This window comes from Anabas testudineus, chromosome 9, assembly GCF_900324465.2.
Source record: "Anabas testudineus chromosome 9, fAnaTes1.2, whole genome shotgun sequence".
Taxonomy (NCBI): domain Eukaryota; kingdom Metazoa; phylum Chordata; class Actinopteri; order Anabantiformes; family Anabantidae; genus Anabas; species Anabas testudineus.
Genome location: NC_046618.1, coordinates 4,902,576 through 4,929,026, shown reverse-complemented (window position 1 = coordinate 4,929,026; position 26,451 = coordinate 4,902,576). Strand labels below are relative to the sequence as shown.

The 26,451-nt window shown below is 40.5% G+C and overlaps 4 protein-coding genes and 1 non-coding gene across 6 annotated transcripts in view; 2 read left to right on the top strand and 3 right to left on the bottom strand.

The window, feature by feature from the left end:
* The window catches only part of zdhhc8b (zinc finger DHHC-type palmitoyltransferase 8b), a 49,363-nt gene extending 46,544 nt beyond the window's left edge, over window positions 1–2,819 (top strand). The window contains exon 11 of the mRNA XM_026344117.1: window positions 56–2,819. Within this exon, the coding sequence (XP_026199902.1) occupies window positions 56–188 (133 nt within the window). The 3' untranslated portion in view covers window positions 189–2,819. The remainder of the gene's footprint in view (window positions 1–55) is intronic.
* Window positions 2,820–3,030: 211 nt separating this feature from the next.
* ranbp1 (RAN binding protein 1) lies at window positions 3,031–7,568 on the bottom strand. Its single transcript, XM_026344254.1, has 6 exons — window positions 7,431–7,568; window positions 5,796–5,929; window positions 5,530–5,687; window positions 5,050–5,178; window positions 4,850–4,918; window positions 3,031–4,226 (listed from the first exon to the last, which is right to left on the bottom strand). Exons 1-6 carry the CDS (start codon window positions 7,443–7,445, stop codon window positions 4,075–4,077), a joined length of 657 nt encoding a protein of 218 aa, XP_026200039.1. The 5' UTR covers window positions 7,446–7,568; the 3' UTR covers window positions 3,031–4,074.
* On the bottom strand, window positions 4,572–4,701 carry LOC113151401. Its single transcript, XR_003297718.1, has one exon. It is a non-coding gene; the product is annotated as a small nucleolar RNA SNORA77 (small nucleolar RNA).
* A 1,040-nt stretch (window positions 7,569–8,608) lies between the features above and the next one.
* On the top strand, window positions 8,609–12,830 carry trmt2a (tRNA methyltransferase 2 homolog A). 2 transcript variants are annotated; one of them, XM_026342864.1, is made up of 12 exons: window positions 8,609–8,692; window positions 9,161–9,790; window positions 10,056–10,164; window positions 10,519–10,700; window positions 10,789–10,903; window positions 10,984–11,099; window positions 11,202–11,313; window positions 11,482–11,604; window positions 11,772–11,847; window positions 11,944–12,060; window positions 12,145–12,241; window positions 12,370–12,830. In XM_026342864.1, exons 2-12 carry the CDS (start codon window positions 9,165–9,167, stop codon window positions 12,548–12,550), a joined length of 1,854 nt encoding a protein of 617 aa, XP_026198649.1. In that variant the 5' UTR covers window positions 8,609–8,692; window positions 9,161–9,164; the 3' UTR covers window positions 12,551–12,830. The 2 variants fall into 2 exon arrangements, with proteins under 2 accessions (XP_026198649.1, XP_026198650.1); XM_026342865.1 differs by having other exon boundaries at window positions 8,610–8,692; window positions 9,139–9,790.
* A 28-nt stretch (window positions 12,831–12,858) lies between these two features.
* Window positions 12,859–24,511, bottom strand: dgcr8 (DGCR8 microprocessor complex subunit). Its single transcript, XM_026342862.1, has 14 exons — window positions 24,383–24,511; window positions 23,037–23,995; window positions 22,077–22,239; window positions 20,912–21,054; window positions 20,402–20,741; window positions 20,116–20,313; window positions 19,718–19,819; window positions 19,429–19,527; window positions 17,084–17,166; window positions 16,782–16,882; window positions 16,571–16,677; window positions 15,992–16,119; window positions 15,488–15,601; window positions 12,859–14,745 (listed from the first exon to the last, which is right to left on the bottom strand). Exons 2-14 carry the CDS (start codon window positions 23,718–23,720, stop codon window positions 14,662–14,664), a joined length of 2,346 nt encoding a protein of 781 aa, XP_026198647.1. The 5' UTR covers window positions 23,721–23,995; window positions 24,383–24,511; the 3' UTR covers window positions 12,859–14,661.
* Window positions 24,512–26,451: the final 1,940 nt, after the last annotated feature.

The window sequence follows — 26,451 nt, the reverse complement described above, 5'->3', positions numbered from 1 at the left end:
ACATCTCTCTAGCTCTTCGTGTTGAATTATGTCCTGTTTTTCTCTTTCTATACAGAGAGTCCATGAAAGTTAATGGGCACATGGACTGCCACCCCAGTGCCCAGAGTGCCACCCTCAGCCCCAGTCGCCACAGTAACGTCAAAAAGGTGACAGGTGTAGGAGGCACCACTTATGAGATATCAGTGTGAGCAGAGGCACTGCATCCACCCCCAACGACAGCAGCCACCCTACTACAAGGAGATTTTCTCCTGTTATTTTTGTCAAGTCTAGATAACGGCCAGTCAGGGGCACACATCACTCCCTGCTTTAGGAGTTCTTGTTTAGTAAGGAGATTTGTCTGCTCGTGTGTGTGTGTGTGTGTGTGTGTGTGTGCGTGCGTTTGTCCTGGAGGGGTTGGTTGTCAGGTGATATCGCTGTGGGCTGTACTGTATGTGTAAGGAGTGTCTTGTCTTTAACATGTTTGTGGCTCATCATCTTGGCTGTAAGAGTGGACCGTCCAACAGATCGTCAGTGTTGTTACTGTTGTGTCAGCTGTGGTCATGAAAACGTACCTTATTCCAAACGTCACACGCAAACTGCAAACTATGCTCCAGCAAGGCCGACGTCCTCACTACGGACTTCTGTGAGAAGAGACTAATGTCCTTTCCAAGTCAGATGACCTCAAGAAGTCAAGGTGCTTAACATTAACCTGTACTGTTCGCGTCATCTGCAGCGTATGTGCTGGAGGAGACATCACTTAGATGAAGTGCAAGTGGAGGAAACACAACCTGAGTGAGATGAGAAGCTGGGAAAGAGGATATCAAGGGGACATCACCATCATCTTTATCACATCATGTCTGGTGGTTGCATTCCAGATTCATTGAGAAAGGCTTGCTTTTTACTAAAACAAACTGTAACTAAAAGAAAATTTCTCAGGAAAGAATGCAAGCAGCAGAAATGTTGGCCGACATGAATTCATACGTTATGAATGTCTCTTTGGTCTCAGTCGAGTGCAGATACAGTATTTAGGGCTCGAGTATAGCTTAGCCTAATTTATTCCTTTAACACAGGTGCATCACCATAGGCTTCTGTTTTTCTCATGTGACGTCCACTTAGGATGACGTCACCACGACATTAGCACTGGGCTGATTATGTTTGCGTTCTGAAACGTCAGAATACCTCTTCCCATCGGTTCTTGCAGAGTTCAGAACGTGTCCGGCCTCGCACAAGCAACACCAAAAAACTGTCAATGTTTTATCTTAAAGAAGAGGAAGGAAAATGTGCTGTATCCATAGGGTTTAGAGAAACAAGCCATTGTCCCATGTAGTAAAATGAATATAACTAGTCATCCATTCGTTATTTTGTAGTTCGATTGTTTTTGTATACCCAACCTTAAAAAAAAAAACAACCTATGTTTGATACATGTTTTTTTTTTATACCCATACTTAAACCCAGAATGGATGTTTTATTTTGTGTGCAGTTTTTCTTGTTGATAAATTATAAATATATTAACTATATGAGATCATAAATAAATCCATACACCTTGCAGCGTAGAAAATGTTCGACAACAGCGACATGCAATTACAAGGTACGCGATGCTGAGAAAGTTACGTATGAAATTTACCATCTTTGATTAGTGAACAGTCACATGATCTACACTGAAATGCCAACATGTGCTGCACGCAGGGTCAAGGCTTTCAATATAAGCTGCCTTGAGAATACAGTGCCATAAGTGGCTACACACACACCTTTATTTCTTAAGATCGTGAACTCAGCTCGCAGCGGCTGTCTGGTACAGCTCTGGCATCTGCTCATCACTTTTTCTTTCTTTTTTTTTTTTTTTTATTTTAACTGAAAAAAAGTTGCAGAACCTGTATTACCTTTGAGTATAAATGACCATAGAGGAAGATTTTATTTATCTGCATCAGTCTGCATCAACTGAATAGGAAAAAATGCCAGATTATACAAATATAAAAGGGTAAATTTGGTGTGGCTGCATTTACATTAAGAATAAACCATTGTTGCCTTCAGAGTTGAAAAGTTGTTTCATACATAATGAAATGTGGCTATTGTACACGAAGAGAAAATAAAATACCAACAGTGTTTTGAATTGAGCAGCAAATAGGAACGCAGACTGGGTAGTCTTTGACAACAGCTTTCTGAAAGGCTGGGGTGAAAAGTTATGAATTATCTTTTTTAATATTGAAGTCACATTCATTTAGGTTTTTGGTCCCACTTCTGATGCAGTTTTATTTTTCCAGACTGGATTGTAAAAGCTGGTAGCTGCATGCTTTCTGAAAATGGCTGGACTTTATCAAAGCTCACTGTAGTCACAATCTTGGGACTAATACGGTCTCCCCTTTAAGGTCTCACCCAGCTGCCTTACCATGAGCACAGCAATTTCTGAACTGTTACACGAGGTTTCTGTTGTAAGGGTGTGGAAAACAGGACTACTTTTTTTGGCATGTGGTAGGTAGGAGAGGCACTGGAACCGCAAACTGGAACATCTTGAAATATCGGAGTAGACCATAAGCTGCTGAGTTATCTGAACATAGCCCAGTCTATAATGACTTACAGACCCATGTTTGACCACATATCAAACACTATCGATGTCATTCCTCTTTAAGATGACTGCCATTAGTCTGATGTTGTCTTTTTTTGGGGGGGGGGGGGCATTACTGCAAGTCAGGGAACATTACTGACAGTCAGAGAACCTGTTCCTTCAGCCATTGGTTGATTTTGTTTTCTCACATAGAAAATTCACTATGTATTAAAATATAGAGTATACTATAAATGTACATGCGTTCCTATTTTTGTGAAGAGGAAATATTTACCCATGACCTGAGCAAAGTAAATAAAGTTTCCATCTCTTTGAGTGAATGAGGTTGATTGTTGTTCAGAAAAAAGAAAAGCAGAATGTGAAACACCTGTGTAACTGATATATAATACTTCATTTAAAACTTAACCCTCAACATTGTGAAACCACACTGTCCTGGCTCCAGATTTCATCATCAACTCTCAGAGGAAACAATTCTTCTATCAAGACAAACATGGTCTTTAACAGCTTTTATTCGAAGGTGGAGGAAACATTTCAGATCATTTCAGCGCAAATGAAAAGTAACATTTCATCCATGTACATGTATTTACAGATGCACTGGCACTTCGATGCACTTTAGAGGCAAGGTTAAGAACTCAATTAGTGGGGGGACAAAAGGAGAGGGTGTTGAGCACACAGATCAGATAGGGCACACTCTGTTACATAAACTCTACATGCTTTTAAGTCTGGGAATGTTATAATCTAAAGAATGCAAACTGGATTTCCTGCTGTGGAACTTAATTCAGAGTAGCTGTATTAAACTGGTGAACCGTTCACTTGGGACTTTTATTAAAATAAAAAAAAAACATAGCTAAGTGCATCTGATCCCATATCAGTAATCAGTGGACACTGCGATCTGCAGCACACATTCGATGGCTCTCGCCTGCGTGGAGTGGATTCATCTTCGTCAGTTTCAGCAGAACTGATGAAAGAGGGAATCAAAGAACTACTTCTACAAAGCAACTCTGAGAAGTTTTCACCTTACTTGCTCTGTCTAATGGTGGAAGCATGGACAGTGAACAGGGTAAGTGAGATGCATTGTGGGATTATATATTTATAATGCACCTCCAGGACACCTGGTCCCCGACACTGTGCTGCCAAGAAGCAGGCTACATTATCCTCTCCCCCTACAAACAAACTCTGCTTCAAAATAACAAAACAAAACACACCCCAATGTGGGACTTATCACTATCACAAGCCTCTTTTCACAGTCTGTCAAAGGTAACATTGAACTGTAGATGACAAGAATGGAAAGCCTGGCATTGAATGATGCGAAGGAGGAAAGGGATGGGGTGGGAAGGACTTCTTTTTTCTTTTTCTTTATTTTTTTCCCTCAGTGGCATCAAGGACTTGTGATCTTGAGGCAAAACAGATAAAAAAAAAAAAAAAAAAAAAAAACTAATAATATGCAAGTGTCCAAATTCAGTTCATTTAGAGTCTATTGTAGAAAAAGAGGAAAAATTGATAAACTGAAGATCAGCAAAGCAAGTTCTTGGTTCTCAATTCTTCTCCTCAGCCTTCACCTCTTTTTTCTCATCTTCTTTCTTTTCAGTCTCCTTTTTGTCCTCTTCCTTCTTTGCCTCTGATGCCTTGTCTTTTACAGAAAGCTCCTCCAGCTTCTCTGCCACCTTGTTTGCACCATCAGTGTTGCCTGTGGCAAAACAGTGAAGTGTAAGGTCACCTATATAATTAGACGTTTGAACAAGACTCTGCTTACTTAGCATGTACATTTGACGTTAGAGAAAGCATTCCTGTTAATTTTAATTTTCATTTAAAAGCCTACTAAACATGCAGCAACCTAGACATGTTGCAAACCTACATGCAGCTAAGAAGCTCAACTATAATAGTATACTATGATACCGGGGGTGATCTGGTTTAACAGGTAGAATAGTTTCCCGATTCCTAATACAAGAACTGTAATTTAGGACTTTAGATAGACCCATGTCACCTTTTGCTGTTATAGTCATGTAGGAAGACAGTAACAAGCTGTTAAAATGATAATGTAGCAGAACATAGTGACACCAGCCTTTTAGAAAGATGGTCAAGTATTACATTCTGCATGTTCATGTAGCAGACAGAAAAAGTCCAAGGCTGGAAGGGGGCAGCAAAGAACAGAGTGTGTCTGCATACTCTTAAATCCTGTCACATCACATGTTCCTTTTGGTTTGAATTTTAGTCCACGATAGGTCACAATAGAAGCCAAAAAATTAAAACTAAAAAACACCCTCCTAGAAAGCTAATGTCTGAAGATTAAGTTAATTAGGTTTTAAGTACCTGCTCCCTCTAGATGTTTTCTGACCTCCTCCTTGCACTCATCAAACTTCACCTTGAACTTCTGAGCATCTGTAAACAGAACAATGACAATGATGCTGTACAATGACTGATGACACTGTTAAATCACACTATATGCACAAACAGGGTGTGGTCAGGTCAATTTTCTAGTGTAATATTACATTACATATATAAATACGTACTTTCTGCATTCAAAAAGCGTATTGCCAGCAGTTCAGGTTTGGGGCATTCATCTGCATAATCAGCCAGTGTGTTCCACACCCATGCCCTGTCACTGCCAGCGTTGGGCTTCAGCTCCATCGTGGGTTTAACTGTAGTTCACAGTAGAGGAAACGAGGTTAACACATCAGAGTAGGTATATAAGCATATACACCGTCAGAAATTGGATCTAAAGATTACACAAGTGCACCTGGACATTTTATTATTTACTTAAGTTGGTACAGTTTCTATTTTGTCTCAGCAGAGAGCCAGTAGTGGGAATGGGCATAGTGTACATGCAAATACAATGCATAACTATGTGCACAATACTGCCATACAGTTTTTACACATTTGTCATCGACTGGCAATTATTGACTATAAATTTGAATGTGTTATTATAAAGATACAATTATACTGTATAATGATAAAACAGAAATTCAATCCTATTTGTCAACACGACTCACTGTGATGATTAGCACAAATCTTCAAGGTTCTGTCTCTCCTCATCAGAAGGCGAATTGTGCCCTTTTCTTTGTGTTTCAGAAGCTTGACATCACCGGTCCCCCTCTCCTTCCACTCCGGTGGGTCGTTCTCAGAAGCAAAGCGATATAGTTTAGCCCGCCTAGGGGAAAAAACACAGTATAGTTTACTCATAGGGTGTCATGCTTCATCAAGGTGCCAATGTACTGGCTTAAATTAACACTAAGACGACTATTAAATTCTTAGTTACATTTTAAAGAGTTCCTCTTCATCCTCTTCTAATGTTTTCACATCCTGCTCAGGAAGGGACACAATGGGCTCAAAGTGGGGATCGTGATTAGAGTCCTCTGCACCATCTCCAGTGGTATCATGTTCCTCCTGGTCCTAAAAAGAAAAGCAATGAGATGAGATAAAAATAAATAAGTACACTTAATTGAGTTAGACATTGAGTGTTATTTTAAATAATTAGGTATGGATAGGGGTCACTGTGGTACTATTTTTTTAGACTTGCTGATATACAGTGACTTCTGATAAAAGGACCAATAGGCCATGAATGCTTCAATGAAGGGATTTAAGAGCTCAGGGGTTAAGTACAGCTTTTGTAGGGGGGAACTGGCAAAGCCTTTTGTAAATCGCTGTTGCTGAGTCAAGCATCTTTAATGCCATTTGACTTTGCAATTTCTCAGGTTGATGTGTTCAAAACCCATCCTTAATACAGAAAGAAAGAACATACAAATAACATCATACAAAATTATTTTAAAATCTTAATTAAGATAAAGATTTGGGACAATATGTGTACACCCATGTACAACATCATTAAGCGAACAGGAAACTGGTCATCCGCTGAAGATGCCTTTCTTCACGAAGCAAACATACCTTTAGCCCGTTCCTACTCCATTAAACTGATGTTAGTTAGTTACAGACAAAGCAACTTAATCCTATCGCAATGTAACGCTGAAGTCTGGCAACTTAGCTGGATGAGATTTCATTATAAATAACACAATAACTGTGATTAGCAAAGTCACTGGCATGAATAGTTATAGGAGGAGAATACAAATGTGATCTTTATGGAGTTTCATTTTACTTCTACTTACTACAAACAGCTGTTATACTTAGTTTTTTCGGAGACAACTCATTGTGAAGTTAAGCTGGTGAACGCGGCCTTTCACTAGCAGGCTAGTCCACGGCAACCCGCTGGGCTTTCACACCACAGCCCGTGTTGTCAGCTAAAGCCACAATATATTTTTCATTACAAAAAGAAACAAGTGGTTCTGAATTCAGTGTCAACCTTCTTACTATTACGTCCTCGATAATACGGAGTCACTGTGTCCAGCGCGCAGCTATTAGCTAGCTACAGCTAACATTAGCAGCTAGAATGCTTAGTAGACAAAGACAACGGTCCTATCTAAGCGCACTGTCTTTGGCCAAACAGTTATTTGAAGATTATAAAATATTGTCTTCAAATAACTGACGACTGAAACCGTTTAATGAACACGTTTATTGTTAAATCCATAGCCTTCCTAAGCTAATGAGTGTGAAGCTACATGTTAACATGCTGACTGACTGCACACTGCAGAGAACTTCTGAGCTGCTAAACGTCACCGTAACTTAAAGCCTAAGATTATAAAATCACCTACTGGAACACCTGGATGTTTTTATTTGTCTGTCAGAGTTTTTAAGCTTCTATCATCTCTTTAAGCCTTGAAAACGAACCAGTTAGCTTTTCTAGCATCGCGAGAAACAACATGATTGTCGGCATTTCTGGCTCGCATCTTCCTTTACAAACTTTGACGAATTCTGACACTCGAAATCACCGCGTTTGTCACTAAATTCCGATTTTGAAGCGAACATGACACATTAGATGACCTGAAACGGGGGACCTCACCTTCGGATCTGCCATATTAATGTAGATGTTTGAAGATTATGGAAGTAGTTTGATAGATTCAAATCCCAAACTGGCCGCCGATTCCCTTCAGCTGCTCTCACTTCCTGCTACAGCTTTTCGCGCGCCGATTTTTCCTACGTACGCCCGCGCCCACAGGCTCGCGGCGCGCGCACCGCCTCTGTGACGCCGCGTGCGTCGGTGCAGGCGGTCTCCATTAGAGGCGATAGATGAAGACAGTCGACCTGCTGCACGAAGGGCTGCCTTTAACCTGCTGCAGTGGAAAATCAGTGCACAGAGGCAGCAATCAAGTGCAACTTACAAAAGACTTACTGCCGCAAAAGAAGGCGAAGAAACATTTCTAGTGATTAAAACAAGTAAGGTCAATGATCCTATAGCTAGACCTATATATAGAAAACAATAGACTTGATATGGACCGAAAGTAGCAGCAGTTAAAGGTGCATCTGATTTTACCCACTTCTATGTAGCGACAGTTTATTAATCCATTACAATGTATCATCATTTATCAGTTCACTAGGTTCCTTTTTCATTATAAAACTACTTCTGCAAAAAGTAACTGCAAAAATAAGTACAGATTATTAGAGAAACAGTAATAAAAACAAACAAATGTAACTGTAGTGAACTAAAAGGAATAATTTCAATGGAAATACTCAAGTAAACTACAAAGGTGTACATAAGTGCAACACTTGAGTAAATGTACTAGTTACTTACTACTGTGTAGAATCTGGGATATGTGTGTTCGTATTTAGTAATAATTAGAATACATTCTATTCAGGTTTATTGTCATTGCGCATGCTACAGTACAAGACAATGAAATATGGTTAGCATCGAACCAAAATGACATAAACAGCAGTGCAAAATATCTATATTTGTACAGATTAGTACAGTTTTGTTATAGAATTGGATATGAAAAAATATGAGCAATCTAAATAAACACTATGCAAAAAAAGCTGTGTGCCCCATTCACCATATTGTATTATACATTATTCCAGTCTGTGTATCCTGCAGCCTGTGTATTAGTTTGTAGCTGAGATAACTGCAAAATCTAAGCACATTAAAAACCTCGACCTCTTGATGTTATATGGCCTATGTTATAACAGTTTATGATGCAGGATAGTGGATTTAAGTATTGAGACGACTGTCGCTTTAAGAAAGTTCAAAGTTCATGTCGCACGTGGTTAAAGCAACATGGCGGCGTCCTGCACAGTTAGATGAGTAGTCGAATTAAAAGTACATTCAACAAGGTAAAGTACCTGCAAAACATTAGGTGGATGTTAGTTAAATGTGCTAAATCTGCTGCTATTTAGCAAGATAGGGAACTTTGGACTATCAAAAATTATAATAGTTAATGATGAATTATTTTCTTTGAAGTAGGATAACAGTGTCTATATTATATTCCATAGCTCTGTTAGTAGTTCAAGAAATGACGAAGTATTTGTTTTTTTTTTTTTTAAAGTGAAATACAAATAAAGCTTACGGACACATTTCTTCTTTTAGGTCTTGGAGTTACTTCTATCCACTGTTAAAAAAAAAGTTACGTCTCCTAAACTGAACTTTATGTTTGAGCACAATCTGTCCGCATATAAAATGGGCTAATTGTGAACAGTTGTTCATAAGACAAATACAAATAAAAAGTGTTTATTAGTGTGTACATTTTTTCTGCATGTAAGATACTTTTTACTCTGCTCAGTGTTCATTTCACCACCAAACAGAGTGATGGCAGACGCTAGTGGAAGCCCAGTGGCTGATACACTTCTCTCAAAGGAGGAGAAGCCTGATGGCCTCTCCCAGGACTGCACAGATGATGGAAAGCCTGATGTCAAAGCTGAGGGTGAGGCTGAGGCTGAGGCAGCCTCAGACGCCAGCATGTACCGCTACATCAAAGAGGACCTCTTCACATCTGAGATCTACAAAGTGGAGATCAGGAATCTACCAAAGTTCATCGGCTTCAATGACCTGAAGAAGTTCCTGGCCAAACACAACCTGAGCCCGCACAAAATCAAGCTGTTCGGCAGGCAGACATTTGCTTTTGTCACCTTTAAGAATGAGGAGGAGCGTGACAAAGCCATGAAGCTGGTGCATGGTATGCAGTGGAAGGGTCAGGTGCTGAGCGTCAGGCTGGCCAAACCCAAAGCAGACCCTATCCTGAGGAAGAGGAGACAGGAGGAGGGAGAGGGAGCGGCAGGGCAGCCCCCGTCCAAGCGGACGGAGGGGGACGAGGAAGAGGAGCCGCTGAGTGTTCAGATAGCCAACGTGGTGACTCCTCTGTGGAACGTGCCGTATGAGGAGCAGCTGAAGAGGAAGGAGCAGGAGGTGGTGGGGGTTCTGCAGAGGCTCGCCAAGTAAGTGCAATCATTTACTGTTTATCATAGCTGATCTGCTGCTACACCAGATACTGACAGCACTTAAAGAAAATGCCATATATTGTTATGGAATCTCATATTTAGTGTCATTACAAGGCTTTATGTTTGGCCTTGCAATTAATGTAAATTGTTCAGTCTGCAAAATATCAGAAAATGTTTGCAATCTAAAGGGAGTTCATGCCATGCAGTGACATGACATACAGTAATATCTTTCAGTGTAAATGCCACGTCGTTTCCTTTTCAGAGAGATTGGCGGCACCAACAAAGCCATGCTGCCATGGCTATTTGCACAGAAGGGGAAGTACAACAAAATGTGTTGTCCTCTGAAACCTATTCGACCATCTCCTACACAGGTATGTTTACATATTGGATCTAACACAACTCTCACATTAGGGAGATCCTCATCTGGCCTATTTACTTTCAAATAGCAGCCACTGCAAAGCTGCTGGACGCAGGTCTATTTGAAAGCTGTAGCAAATAATTATGATCATTGCCTTATGACATATGTCTTGTCTGATTTTTGTTGCCAAGATAAATTGTTCAGTCTGCAAAATATCAGAAAATGTTTGCAATCTACAGAGAAATCTCTATTTACAATGATCAAACCAAGGGGAAGTAGCAAATCCTTAGCTTTGAGAAGCTGGAACCAGAGAATGTTTAGAAGTTTTGTGTCTAATACCTGTTCACATTTCTTTGTATTGTACCAGACAGAGTACAGAAACAAGTGCGAGTTCCTCATCTCAGTGGGTGCAGACGGTGAGGACAAGACCATCGGTTTCCGCCTGGGGAAGTATAAAGGTGGCTCCTGTGCTGTGGTGGGGCCGGCCGAGACATGCCATGTCTCAGCTGAGGCCAAGAGAGTGGTGAGCGAGTTTCAGAAATTCATCAGGTACTATTATTTCAAACATTTGATACATTTAGAGTTTTACTGCACATTTCATCTGCTCCATTTAACTTTGCAATTATTTTGCAAACAGGAAAACACCGTACTCTGTGTACAGTCCTGAGACATATGAAGGGCACTGGAAGCAGTTGACTGTACGGACTACAAGGACCAAACAGGCCATGGCTATAGTGTTCTTCAACCCCCAGGTGATCAAATGTTCAGTCCTATCCTAGATTTACTGAAAATGAAAACCCTTCTCACTTTCATCTTTTTCATGTGTTTGTAGAAACTTGAAGAAGAGGAACTTGATGCTCTAAAGAGCTCCATGAGGGAGTACTTTACAGAAGGAGAGGGGAAACACAGCGGTGTAACCTCTCTTTACTTTGTTAGAGAGGGTCAAAGGTGATTGGGGCCAGTGGTGTGCTTGTGTGTGTCTCTCAGCATTTAATGGCAGTCATCAGAATAAATAAATACGTGTAAATAATTATGTTTTCGGCTGTGAAGGGCGTCTCCTAACCCAGAGGACTTGCCCTGTGAACTTGTGGCTGGAGAGAGCTGCATCCACGAGGAACTGCTGGGTCTAAAATTCAGAGTATCCCCTCATTCCTTCTTCCAGGTGAGAATCGGCTGGATTTACTGTATGTGAAGGACAATTAGAACCATTTGATGTTTGCACTTAAACACATGATGTGTTCCAGCTGTGGTTTCTGTCTTCATGATACAACTGGAAAGCCTCCACACACATTTTGTGCCAGTGTTCAGCATGTCTGTGTTACCTGCACAGGTGAATACAGGAGCTGCAGAGGTGCTGTACTCTGCTGTGGGGGAATGGGCACAGCTGGACGGGGACAGCACAGTACTGGATGTGTGCTGTGGGACAGGAACCATCGGCATCTCTCTGGCTAATGTGAGGTTTGACGTCTGCAGCAATGTTCTGAGAATTTGGCAAAAACAAAACCCCTGCCGTTCTGTCTTCATAGAGATACTGACAAGTGAACTTTAATGTTATGTTTACATGGGAATTAGACTTTTTGACAGGTTTTCATTGGGGCTTTTGTGACATGTGCTTCTCAGAGAGTAAAGAAGGTCATCGGGATCGAGCTGTGTCAGGAAGCAGTGGAAGATGCCAAAGTTAATGCAAAGATCAATGGTAGGAGTCCAGATAGCAGTGAATGAGTAAGTGGCAGAAAATCCAAAGTGCTTCACTTCACTTTTTTTCTGTTATTTCCTTTGTTAATATTTGAAGGTCTAACGAACGTCGAGTTTCACTGTGGAAAAGCTGAGGATGTGTTCCCCAACGTTCTCAGTGCTCTTGTGTCACCCAACATTACAGCCATTGTGGATCCACCGAGAGCAGGGCTACGTGAGTAAACAACACCAAACATAACAGAAGTCCACTCAGTCTAACATCTGTCATGCTGAAAGGAGTTGTCGTTGAATTTAACAGATTCCAAGGTGATACTTGCCATCAGAAGAGCAGAGCACCTGAAGAGGCTGGTGTACGTGGCGTGCAACGCCAAGGCAGCCATGAACAATTTCATCGAGTGAGTCATAATGTGTGGTAAATTGGCTTTTTAATAGCAGCAGTGAAATGAGTACAGGACAATGGGAACGGTTTTATCAAAGCAGTTCATTGGTTACACTAACACGGGAATTTTCTGTCTCCTTTCAGCCTGTGCAGAGCTCCATCCAACAGAGTTCATGGAGCCCCGTTTCGTCCAGTGCGAGCCATGGCTGTGGACCTGTTCCCTCAGACCATGCATGTTGAGATGCTGCTGCTGTTGGAGAGAGTGGACTACGACTCCCAGCAGCAGCAGCAGACTGGCAGTAGTAAGGAGGACAAAGGTTCTTAGCCTTAGAAACACACCCCCTTCATAGTAGGAGTGCATGGGCACTGAGGATCCAAATAGTTTACCACTGACCAGTATCTCATTCAGTTATGTCCTCATTCCTCCACAGCTGTGTGGACTGAAGTCCTTTGCCTGCTATGCTTCTTTAGTTTAACAACTTGTTATCAATGTCTTAGGACCATAAAGCTACCTAGACAGAAATAGTTTTTGGTTTCAAACAAGTCGTTACTTCTATCAACATCCTGTAATCTTCCTATGGCTAAATAAAAACAAAGCATTTCTAGTCATTAGTCAAGACATTTTATTTTGCATAACATATCACTAAATTTAAGGAGCTCAAATTGCAATACATACTTCATTTTCTAGGCAGCAACATCTCAAACAAGTCATTGGTACAACTCGACAGCAACACATGTAAAAGCAGTATTTATTTTTTTTCCTCTTCTCATGGCCACACTTAGCAAGAGAAGGTACGCACAGAGGGGGGGAAGCACATTCTTAAAGCAGTCTACAATATCACGCCAACCTTGCTTTAACTGATGTGTCCTTGTAAGTTTTGTATAAAATGCACAGGCCAAATACTTGACGAAGAATGCACAGCAGTTTCTATTCTATTTGTATTTTCCTGTTACAGATGCTTTTACTGTACAGTCTGCAGTGACATTAAGTATTCTATAAAATGCATAAGACTGTAAGTAAGCTTTGGTATACAGTCATCAGCTTGTGTTGGACAAAGACTTGATCACATTTTTGTTCTTGTCTAACTAAATTTAGCAAGGCTGCTTTTGAAAAACAAGTATACTAATTGTGGTCAGAAAGTGATCAACTGTCACAATGATGGCAAACATACACAAAATACACAATTCAAACAATTTTAAGACAAGTCATAAAAATTTGCACATGCTGCATTTCCCTAAAGTATCTTGTTTTATAGGCTATCCTTTTTAAAATACTAATTAGCTAAACAATAAATGCTTTGTAAAGTAAAGGGGACTTGGTCTTTCCACTTCATGTTGAGTGTTTTAGGTCCGACGTACAGTGTATATACTCTAAGCCCTTCATGAAATGGATTAACTAAGGCAACATGTAGCCAACATGATTTATTTTATAAAAGCAACTGAACTGTAACAAGTGGTAAATTGTTGTGCATGGCATTAATACTCAATATGTAGTAAAAAGCTAGCAAGAATGTAGACCATTAAAGAAATGATCCTTTGCCATTACAGTGCGCTGTGGCCATATGTTGGGGTTTACTGCAATGTTGTATGTGTAGAGGGGCATCAGTTTCTTGTATAGCCAATGCAAAAGAGGAAAAAGGGGGAAAAAAAGAAAAAGGCAAAGACTCCCTCAAAGTACAAGTCACACTAAATATCCCCAAAACAGTTACTCTTGTACCATCAGCATGATCAGTCATCAAAATTGTCTGATAGGACAAAGAAGTGCATAACAATAGTTCTGAATAGTGATCACTTCACAACGCATGTATTCAAAATCGTGCAAACCAAGACAGCAACTGTCCATTCTGAGGGTCAACATAACAGCATATTTTATATTCACTGCCCCAACTATCCGTCACACCTACCATGAACAATATCCAGACAGACAACTTTGTTTCCCAGTTAAGTGAATGGTATAAACACACAAATATTAGTAGTCCCTTTCAAATATTTTAAGTACAAACAAAAGGTACTTGTACTCTAAGATTGTGACTGTTGAAAACAACACTTCAAAACAAAACCAATGTAGGTAGTGATTGCTGCAGTCAGAATGATGCTTTTTTATTTTGAAGTGGTTTATATAATATCAAGTCATGCTAACATCTCTGCACCCTGGGGAATTTTTCCTAGTGCCATTGTTAGGGTGCATCTAGAGAGGTAGACGATATTTGCTCTAAGGTCTGTTAGTGCATTTAAGTCCTACCCTTACCCCTTATCCCTATCATCTGATCCAATAAAATATGAATGGAGGAAGCAGTTTTACTGGTGTGGACAATGTGTTAACACCATTAACACATTGAATATTAGATCTCAGTAATGCATAATTAAGTAATGGTGGTGGTGTGTGTCTGACAGTGACTGGGTTTCAGTGCTGTGGTTCATCAGTGATTCCGAGACTTAAACGTCGACAGTGCAGAGGGGTTCACTTCCTGGCTGGGCAGACTCCATGATGGTCATCTTGGGTTTCTTCCTTGTTTCCTCCTGGTAAAGAAAACCAACAAAATAATGATGGCATGATGAGCAGGTTTAGAAAATGAGCTAATTATTCTAAAATATTCAATCCAAAACAGTGGAAATTCTATTTTAATCAACAATGACTGACAGCTACACTAGTCAGCTCTCATCCTCTAAACCTCAAGCAAGTATAGCTCCACTAGAGAAAAGAATTTCATGTCCGCTAATTGAGACCCTGTAGATTTACTGTCTGCATAAATGAAGTTCAGCGCATCATTTGGATTAAATTTACTGTCTCGTCTTTCCTTCACTGAGCTCTCTGGTGACAAAATTTCTACAACTAGTAAACTCGCTTTGATTCTTGGCAGGGGAAGAAAGATTGAATTCTTCAAAAACAGACATCAACAAGTCCTACACTCAGAAACAGAGGCTCATACAATACACATTCATCTCAGACAACATTCTAACACTGTGGCTTTAGTGAATTTAGATGCAGCTACAAAGGGAACACTGTGCATGCCACCTCATTTTTGTGGCTTAATGAAACACATACACAGTTGAGAATAAAATGCTGTTAGTGTTCAGTAATACCTGTAAAAATGCCTGCTCCAGGAAAGCCCTATCACTATACTTGTATTCATTAAAACCAAATATTACAGGAAAACACAAAAGTACATACATTGTACTTACATACAATGTCTAAAATTTCACTGAAGATCCTCCAACAAGATAACATTTGTAAGAATGTTAATTTAAAAATTCCTCTCACCCTCTGAGTGGCCAGTTTCTTCATTTCTTCTTGCAGTTTGTTCAAGATATGAAGATTTGGCTTGTTCTTTTTGGCATACTGCTGGAGCTCGATCACACTCTTGTCAGAGCTCTCCTGCAAAAGATCCATTGTTTAAAAGTCATGGAGATGTACCTGTATGATCCATCTTCATTACTACCATAGTCTATTCAGATTCAAATGTCCAAAGAGGTTTTGGGCTGTGGTAATGCTATGAAACAGTTATGTGATGATTACATCTGTTTTGTTTACCTTATGCAGCCACACAGGCTACAGGGTACAGTACTACCAATGATGTTACACTAGTCAAATGATCAACACACGAAGCAGCAATGTGCCAGCAAAAGCACAGCTGGTATCTTGTAAACATGGATCCAAACCATTAATAAAACATTTTATACATAAATAAAATCTAGACTTGATTCAAACCTTCCCTGTGAAAACAGAAAGTTTACTGTACATCAAGTGTTTTAGTGTGTACTCTACCTTCTTCACCATCTTGTTGCTTTCTCTGCCGTACATGCGCAGCAGTGAGCCCCAGTTCTTGACATGAGGATGAAGCATCTGTAAGATCTTTTGGGATGCTAGCTGTTTGCCAACCCTCTTGTTCTTGCCTAGTGACAAATATACAAAACTGTCACTGAAAGCTACATGTGTGAAAGACAAGTTAGCTCCCCAAGGTAAAACAAAACAAAACAGACCCAGAAATTGAAAGAATACCATCAAGAGGAAACTTCACTTAAATGAAATTCCAAGACAAAACTAAATATTTAAGTGCTCTTGTACTGTGGTAATAAATTAACTTGTACTGTGAACTGGTTCATATAAAAACCACAGGTAGTAAATAGACTTGGATTTCAAAATACATTCAAACTGAAAGATTTTACAAGTGTATATTAAGCACCAGTTCCACTGACTAGAAATGTCTCCAATATTCTTTGCACTCAATTCAAGAAATACATAAACTAGAAAGATAAACACTAAATCTATGGAGTAACAATTCTGCCGCTCAACACATCAACTGATTCAACCTCAGTGGTTAGATGGAGAACAGCATCTACTTACACCAGCCGCGCACAGTATGTTTTCCACACGTCATCACGTATTCACTCTTCTGGTTTTTGCCTGGGATCACCTCAAATTTAATGCTGGTGTCCCCCATTCCATGGTTTCTGCAGGAAAGAGCGAACGGTAAATTCCAGACTAATAAAAGCTTTAAATTACATAATAACAAAGTAAGAAAGTATAGTACAGTATGAGGGGAATTGTTTTTTACCTTTTAAGGCACTCATGAAGAATCTGATATGGCGAAAGTAGTCCTGCTTTGTTGGTCAGCTCATACACCCTTGAGTCTTCTATACTGATATGATTAAAATACTGTGGGAAAGAATCACAGGTAATGTCAGAATTGTTCCATTTCTAAAGCCTAATTAACATCAGGACATTTGGTAGAAGTTCTTGTAAAAACTCATTTTATCTGCCATCAATGTTAGGGATACTTCAGATTGAACTTCAGCGTACTCTATTCTATTCATAAAAAAGGACTAAATAAAAGAAAAAAAAAATAAAAAGGAGCACCTCCAGTTCATCACCCTCAATAGGCTTCTCCTCTGAGGTCTGCTTCACAAAGTCAGGGATGAGGATTTCCAGTGTGGCTCGAGCTGCAAATAACCAGCGAGAGCAGAAATGGTGAAATATTAAAACTTGCAAATGTAGCAATGCAGCTATCAACTGTGTACATAAAGAATGTGTCCTATAACTGCATTAAAGACTGCCGCAAAGATGAACAGGATGAGCATGAGCCCTACAAAATGATTTCCAGCTAGCTACTGGTGTGAATGTCTCTAACCAAACAATCAAAAGATAAGATGAGCTCCTTCCTTCCGATCTATGGTCAAACCCTCACTTGACCCCCTCCAGTTTGCCTATCATCCCCAACCTGGAGTGGATATTGCCATCATACATCTGCTCCATCACATCTACACCCACCTGGACAAGCCCTGGGTCTTAGTGAGGATTGTTTGTTTTTTGTTTTTTTATTTATTTCTCCAGTGCATTCAACCTCATCTGGCTGGGAGAGAAATCAAAAAAATCTGCAGGTTAACACTGTAACACAGGTGCTCTACAGGACAGTTCTGTCTCCATTTCTCTTCACCCTGTATACCTCAGACTGCAGGTACAACTCAGTCCTGTCATCTTCAGAAGTTCTCTAACGACTCTGCAGTTGTAGGTTGTATTCAGGGTGGAGATGTCACAGAGTACCGGGGAGTGGAGGACAGTTTTGTGGACTGGTGTAGACTCAACCATCTTCAACTCAACATCAGTAAAACAAACGAGCTGGTGATAGAAATCTGTCCAGTCACACATCTCTATAGAGAATGGGGATGGGTGGGGGGTTATCAAGGTAAAAATATCTGGGAGTGTACTTGGACAGCAAACTGGACTGGACTAAGAACTCAGCAGCATTGTACAAAAAGGCTCAGAGCCAGATATACTTTGAGGAGGCTCAGGTCCCTTAACATCTGCAGCATGGAGTTGAAGATGTTATACGAGTCTGTGGTTCCAGTATCCTCCTCTATGATGTGGTATGCTGGGGCTGCAACATGAAAGTGGCAGAACAGGCCGAACAAACTGATCAAGAGGGCTGGCTCGGTTCTGGGGGTGGAGCTGGCCCCTCTACATGTTGTAGCTGAGAGGAGGATGCTGTCCATACTCCTCTCAAACCTGGACAATCCCTCTCACCCACTGCACTGTGTGCTGCTGGACATAGGAGCACGTTCAGCCAAAGACTGATCAACATCAAGTGCTGTGGCCAATCTTTACAATTCTTCCCCCCTCTGTAAGGGAAGGGGAAACGGACAAATTCTTCTCATATATCTGTTGTCATTCAAACCTAATATACCATCTTACATAGTCTGTATATTTACACTGAGTTTTCTATATTGATGTTATTCTGTACTTGCGTTGGTGTTGATTCTTTCTGGTTGTTGTTCACTTTCTTTCTGTCTGAGTTGAGAGTGACTGTAACAAGGCAAAACAATTTCCCTCTGGGATCAATAAAGTTTTATGGACCTTTAATAAGTCTTGTAGATAAAGATAGTAAAAGTAGTTAGTAATTATCCGTTATTGGCCAGGGTGTTGTAGAGCTCGAAACAGATACAGACTTCGTGAGGGTGACCTGAGGGCCTGTTATCCTCTAGTGGGACCTGTGGAGCTCGATGGGCATTTGCTCAAAAACACCAGAATTGGCAGGTCCACCAGCAGCACCCTATGCTTTTCCACATGAGAGTAGGTGCACCCTAAGCACATGTGCAGACATCAAAGTGTCTGGCAAATTCAGCATGACCGGTTTGCTGGTGGGTCAGTGATGGTCTGGGGAGGCATATCCATGGAGGAACGCACAGACCTCTATAGGCAAGACAACAGCACCCTGAGTGCCATTAGATATCAGGATGAAAACCTTGAAACCATTGTCAGACCCTACGCTGGTGAAGTTGGTCCTTGGTTCCTCCTGGAGCATAACAATGCCCAGCCTCATGTGGTGAGAGTTGCAAGCAGTTCCTGGAGGATTAAGGAATTGATGCCATTGACTGCCTCCACACTGGGAGACACCCCAGGACACCATTCGTCATCTCATTAGAAGCATGCTCTGATATTGTCAGGCATTCATACAAGCACATGGGAACCATACAAACTACCGAGTACCGTTTCAAGTTGCCACATCATTTTTTCACTTGGATTTTCAGGGTGTCTGTAGGTTGAGAATTTTTATTTCCATCAAATAACGAGGCATCCTTTTGTTACTAACACATTATCCAGTCTATGGGAGTACACATATCCAGCATGAATTAAGTGTTCCCTATCATTTATTCGGGCAGTGTATTTATTATCTGTATATTAATACTGTAAATCAAAGAAATTACCAGCTTTATTCTTGGCAAGTTTTTTACTGCTTGCGGTTCCTGTGCCGTAAGTTACTCCATCTATAATGACTGACGCTCCAAAGGGTTCACTTGGGTTCTCTGTTTGAACACACAAAAAAGGTTTTTATTTGTTTTGAATATTGCATAACACTTAACAACATGAAAGTGTAATTATAGTATATTATATAATAGCAACATGCTTGTTTGCACATAAGCATACACATTTCTGTTACTCCAGAAGTGGTGTTTGTACAGGTTGTAAATGATGGTGTGCCTCAAAAGAACTTACCACATTCAAAAAAGTTGTAAACAGGTCGAACCTTCAGGACACGCTGCATGTACTCATGCAAGATGCAAACTTCAGACTTTCCATTAGGGTTGATGACAAACTCTGTACAAAAATATAACAATCCAAATACATCAGGGAACAGGTGAATATAATAGGGCTACTAACAAATGACAGTATATATATCCCACAACCAAAAATGTGACAAAGACATTAAAGGAACATTTAAACTCTTATTTTTTACACTTTTTTCTAAAAAGACAGCGCTAAAAATTAGCATGTTCCTTTAATTACACTGAAAAGTCTAGAAAACCTAAAAATCTCAACAAAAAGTAGAACTTGCAATTAGAAGTAAAACTTACCTACTTGCACACAAAAAAATCAAATCAAATAAGTTTTACCTTTCTTATTAGGGGCATCCTGGACGGACAGCGTGATGAGTTTCTGGTTGGCAGGCAGGATGGGTCTCTCTGACTCTGCCTGCTTCCTCTTCATGTCTCTGTTAAACTGCCTTCGCTCAGCCCAGGTACGAAACTTCTTTACAGTGACTTGCTCAAAGTCAAAGCATTTTTCCAGGTACAGGCGAAATTCTTCAAGTTCTGGGAGGTGATACAAATTTAGACAGCTTGTTTAAAACAACAATGACCTTTCAAAAATCACTGCACATAGACTATGAAAACACCTTACCTATGGACTCGTCCTTGCACACCTCCACCTTGGCCTTGACTTGTCCTAAGGCTCCTTGGGCAGTGTCACAGGGCTGGGACTCTTTAGCCTGCAGGCTATTGTCAGTGGTAGCCTCGCCATCTGGGCCACCTTCAGTCAGAACGGAGGGATGGGCATTGTCGTGCTCCTCAGCTGAAGAATCTGACTTGCCTGCTCTCTCTTCACCAGTGGTCTCCTCTGCAGGCTTGACTGGGGATCCTTCTGCATTAGGTGTCACCTCCCCATTCAGCTCCCTTTCCTCCTGTTCCTTCATTTTCTTGTAGTGTAGGCAAGGGATGCTGCTGGTTGGAGGGTCATGTTTCTGGTTCAAGAAGAAAAAAAAGAAGCCTAAGAGTTGTGACATAATGTGTATACAGTAATGTCTGTACAACATTAAGTCTGAGGTTAACTTGCTAAGCTCAGGACTAAACTCAGTAATTTTGGATTGTAAAGTTAATCAAGCATGATGTAATGCATCTGCATGCATCTTACCCTAATACTGCCAGTCCCAAGGAAGTAGGGTCTGGACCAGGTAACAACTCTGGTCTCTCTGTGCAGGTAGACTGGAATGCCTGAGTTATGGAATGTCATGATCCAACCATCAGGAAGAGGCTCAGTGGGTGGACGTCCCCGACCTAGCATATGGAAAGATTATGTTTAAGAATAAAACAGCCCAACACAAGTGATATGTGAACACAATTTCACCCCTCACACTGTTTCATTACCCTGTGATGTTAACTGGACAACCAATTTGGTACTATACAAACCAATGTAGTAGTACCACAATATTAGTGATCTCAATTTGAGCGACTTTTTTTTCAGCTGAGCAACAATACTCAGCTTTATAATGGACACAGTGCTGTTGTAGTGCTCATTTCACCTCTCTTGATGGGATCTATTCAGTGCAGTTATAATGTAATTTCTTCTTCACAGTGATGTGGAATATGATATCTGCACATTTGGTTTATTAAGTCATGACTTCAAACAAAAAAAAATAAAAATAATAATAATAATGGAACAGTGTTTTGTTTTGTTTTCTTCTCTCTCCATGATTTATCAATTTTATGTGGTGTGCATATGTGTATAGTGCAAGTATGTTTGTCTTAACATTTTGAGCAAGGAAAAATTAAGTAAGCCAGCAGATTTTTTGTAACAGCCCCACAACTATTGATTGGGCATGATAATCCACTGCCTGCCCCGAGGTCAGCTGACTACCTAAATGTTCTTAATTCAATCAATGGATTTTTTTTCCTGATGGCATGGACATAATCCAAGATGACAATGCTGGGATTCATCTGGCTCAGCCCGACCTCACTCTCCTATCATCAATACAAGATCTTGGCAAAAAATAATACAACTCTGGATGGAAATTAATGTTGTGACACTGCACAAGCTTATCAAAACGATGCCATGGTGAATGCATGCCGTAGTCAAAGCTAAAGGCGGTCCAACAAAATATTAGAGTGTGTGACATTTTTTTAGACAGGCAGAGTATATCAATTAATTCTAAATGCACTTTACAGATGCAATCCATATGTACCAGATAGTATTTTGAATATCCCTTGGTACTAAAACCACTTACAACAGAAAAAAATAAACAGGACACACAGAACCTGAAAAAACAGGACAACCATACAGAGACAGAGCCACTACTCACTCTTCAGAACAGTCTTAATTTTGGTCATCATGGGCTGAACACCTCCTTCCCCATCTGACTGATGATCACTGTCTCCACCATATTTGTCTTCTGCTAGGCGCATCTTTTTTGGTACTGGCATGCCTTCCTCCAGCAAAGCGTCTACATCATTGTCAAACTCCTCCTGGAAGAGTTAGTGGTTAAGGCCAGAAGAGAAGAATAAGTCACCATAAAATTTGATTTTTGATTCTAACAACGATTATTATACTATACGACTGAAATAGCGCTTTTAACAAATGTCCAAAAGTAATTGACATTTGCCTAGTAAATGTGTTTAGTTCAAATACAAAATAGCTCACATGCAGATCAAATTTGATGTAAAAAAGATATCAAAGGTAATCAGTTTGCCAAAATCAACAGTACAATTGAAAAAATATTGGAAAAATTACAATTAACCAAGTGTTGGCAAATGACCTGCTAGACATATCATGGATGACTAGGAATTGTTTTTATTAGCATTTATTACTTTTGTGTCAGAGGCATGCCCTGGATTTAAGAAGAAAAATCTTAATATAACACTAACCACTTTTATCCACACACATATCCCTCTAGATAACACAAAACAAAGAAATAAAATAACAAATCTCAATTGTCTAAAATGACAATTAATCCTGGGTTAACCAGTCGTACCTGCATTGATGCAGGACAGTTCTCAAGTGACGCAATATCAAATCAACAAGTCATTACAACCACATCAACCATCAATTACTTTCCAAGAATTAGTACTTGCATGTATTTAACTGCTCCACTCAAGGGCCACATTATGTTGCGCTACAGCTAAAGTTGAACTGCTTTTGTTTTCAGTGTCAGACAAACTTATATTCGTTTCTATCACTGCACCCCCACTGTGCCAATGTGGTGACAAATTGGTTGTTTAGCTTATAGTGACAAGGGAAACTGCAAACTTAAGAACAGACATACCTCATATGAGTAAGCCATGGCCTCGTCATCTGCTTGTTCCTGCTGAACTATGACATCAGACTTAAAGCCGCCATGCTCCCCATCATCATGATCCAGGAAGTTCTCGTAGTAGTCATCCAATTCATCCAGGACGGCGAACTCTACTTTATTTTCCAGGTCTACCTCAGTCTCCTCTGATCTTCGACTTCCTACGTTTCCAGTTCCAGAGTTACCCTCAGCAACCTCCGGCTCACTAGTCAAGTCATGCAACTCACCATTAACGCTGTCTAAGCCATCACTTCCTTCCTCCTGCTTTTCACCCGTGTACAAAACCTTTCTGTCTTTACTATTGCTGGTTTCAGTAAAGCTTACACTAATCTTAACATCTCTGAGCAGCTTGAGGTCTGGTAGGAACTTGGTAACTGGGGGAGCATGGCGGGCTGTTCTGGGGCATGGTGGTTGTGGACTGGCTTCATCTGATAGGTGGCTACAGAAAGTTAGTGAGCCCTTGCTCAGGGGCAGCTGTGGCTTGGCTTCCCCGTCCCCTGGGGTGTACGTGTATCCATCACCACCAGAGCTAACGTCCATTACCTCTGCGTCACTGGACGTTTGCAGGGGAGGTGGTGGAGGTGCTCTGCCCTCATCTTGGCCAAAATCATCAGGTGGCTCCAAGGGGAGAGGGGGTAGAACATCATCTATCTCCATTTCCTTGGAATGTAACTTCTACAGACTGCAAACTTAATTATTTTAAAATCTGACCTGTTGAGAGGCTTTCTTCTTATCTAAACCCAGAATTCATGCAGAAACACATCCCTGTATAGACCACGTACCAGAGGTGAATACGCTAAGCTGACTACATTGCTCTTTTCATTAATGTAGACAGCTTTCAGAATCACTGTCTCAATTATTGGAAATCACAATGCATTCAGCTTAAAATGGGATCTAGGCATTGATCATCCTCCAATGAGATCTTCTGGTAGCTAGAGAAAATGGACAGTGAGAGCAGTTGTCAGTAACGTTAACTCAACTAGATCTAACTTTGTAGTTATTTAAGTAAGTTCATACTAAAATACTGTCATATGTATCTGCGGAGCTTCGGATATAGACCTAACCTTTTGACATGACTACATATGTCTGAGGAGATTAACATTTATTCAAGTAAATACGTTAATTTAATCGTAAGACAAAATGGGGCGTAATGGGTTTTTTGCGCATCTGAGTCGGCAGCTGCACAGCGTGCCCCTTGTAACGTTAGCGACAATGCTATTATGCTAACAGGCAGCCATCAAGCTAAGCAGCTCGCTATAGCTTCGGAAATAGTTAAGTAGCTCCAAAGCGCTTATTTATTCTGTTACAGTATTACTCACCGTAAAATGTCAGCCAACTGTCTCCAACTGGGTGCCCGACTACCTTTCTAAATTATTTTATCCTGGGTGAGCCACTACACGGCCTCCACCGCAGCCCCGACATCTTGAAGAAGACCAAACAGCGAACCAGCTCGGGCCCCGCCTCCCTGTACCGGCGTTTTGATGACTGATTTATCAGCGGTCCAATCACATCGCCCCTCCTCGGCAGCGACTGACACCAGTCAACCAATCAGCATTTGACATTTTGCCTGAGAAGCAACACGTTTAGCAATGACTTTCCATCCTTAAACACAGCATCTGTCAGTCTAAAGAGTTTATTCCTCAATAAATAATAATATTAATAAGGACATTCTTTATCTGCACAATCCACAAATGTGGCTATGAAGGCTATTCTGACGGCTGGAGGGGTAGATTATTATTAGGGGTATTATTAATTATTATTAAAGCTATACTGAGCTAAGGGACACAACCTCACTTGATGCTTTTTGATTAGTTACAGAATAAATAGGGATACAAACTGAAAAGTAGATCCAAGCAGATTGAGTTTACTCAGTTTAGAGTTTTCCATTAGAACAGCTAAGGAAGAAATTTAATATTAAGTTTGCCCAAACGGGCATGTTTGGGATTAATCTCAATCTGATTTGCAATGCCTTGGTGCTTCTTTCTGTCTGTGCTGTGTCTCTGTGGGGAAACACATCATGGTGATCATTTTCTGTTGCTGTCACCAAATCCGCCATGTCAAGGTACATATCCTGCCCAGCTGTTTATCTGTAATTCATGTCTGTGCCTTCTGCTGCTTCCTGAATGTCTCTCTCTCTCTCTCTCTCTCTCTCTCTCTCTCTCTCTCTCTCTCTCTCTCTCTATATATATATATATATATATATATATATATATATATATATTTATTTATTTATTTATTTATTTATTTATTTATTTATTTATATTTATTGCTGCTGGAATCTCTGAGAGTTACCAAACTAATTTTGTTGTATCATTACAATGACATTAAAGTATCTTATCTTATCTTATCTTATCTTATTAGAATCTGGTTTATGCTCTGATGTCAGACTTTGCCCCAGCATTATGTCCAGTAGCCAAAGCATAATGTCTCTTGTAGCTGTGGAGCTAGACAGACAGAGACAGTCTATTGATCTGGTCTCGCTATAGTTAAAACAGGACAACTGCTATTCACTTCCCCCTGCAATCACACAGCTGGCAATAACCTACCAGCAGTTTTCAGAACAAGGTCTTTATTCTTCTTATTCTATAAGAATTCAACACCAAAAACACTGCCTCTCCAAAAACCTAAAAAGAAAAAGAGATTTTTTTTTGAACTGAAAGAATGACTAGAAATTCAATGTGGTATCCCCAGTGAACATAATATTTTAAATTCAGGTTATAAGAGGAAAGTACCCCCACCCTCCCATAAGCATACACAAAAGCATTTCACTGCAGGACCCACATTCACACCCCTCACTCCTGGAACCACTTCACCTCTCCCCACATCTGCACTGACGTGTGAAGAGGACGTTTGTCTGCTGTGGCTCTTCCAGGGACAAAAGAAATGGAATGCACCGTGATGCGTCCCCCTCCTGCAAGCGGGTCAGTGTGTGTACGGTCCAGTCAGCATGGGGCTGCTCTACGTCTTCCAAGACCTCAGCTCCTCTGTTTGTGGCTGTTCATCAAATGTTACCTACATGTAAACACACACATACTTTATGGTATCTTATCGGGGAAGAATGTCCGTGTTATATCTGTTCTGCTTTTGAAATGTCCACATGTGCCAGGATTACAAAGCTCAGTGACGACAGGTCTGTTGCTCTGACCCCTGTGGCAATAGAGGCTTTTTTTTTAAAGGACTCAACCACCTGAAAACTATCACTGACCCCCTAATGGACCCCCTGCTGAGGAACCTGTGCCAGGATCCTGTCTGATCACTGTAACTCAGCATTTAACACCATGGTGCCAGAGCACTGTCTCCATTGTTTGTCTTTTGCACCGTGGGTGTCTTAACTCTTTGCAGGAAGGCAAATCTGATATTGTTTCTCAAAATAAGAAGCGATGCGTGT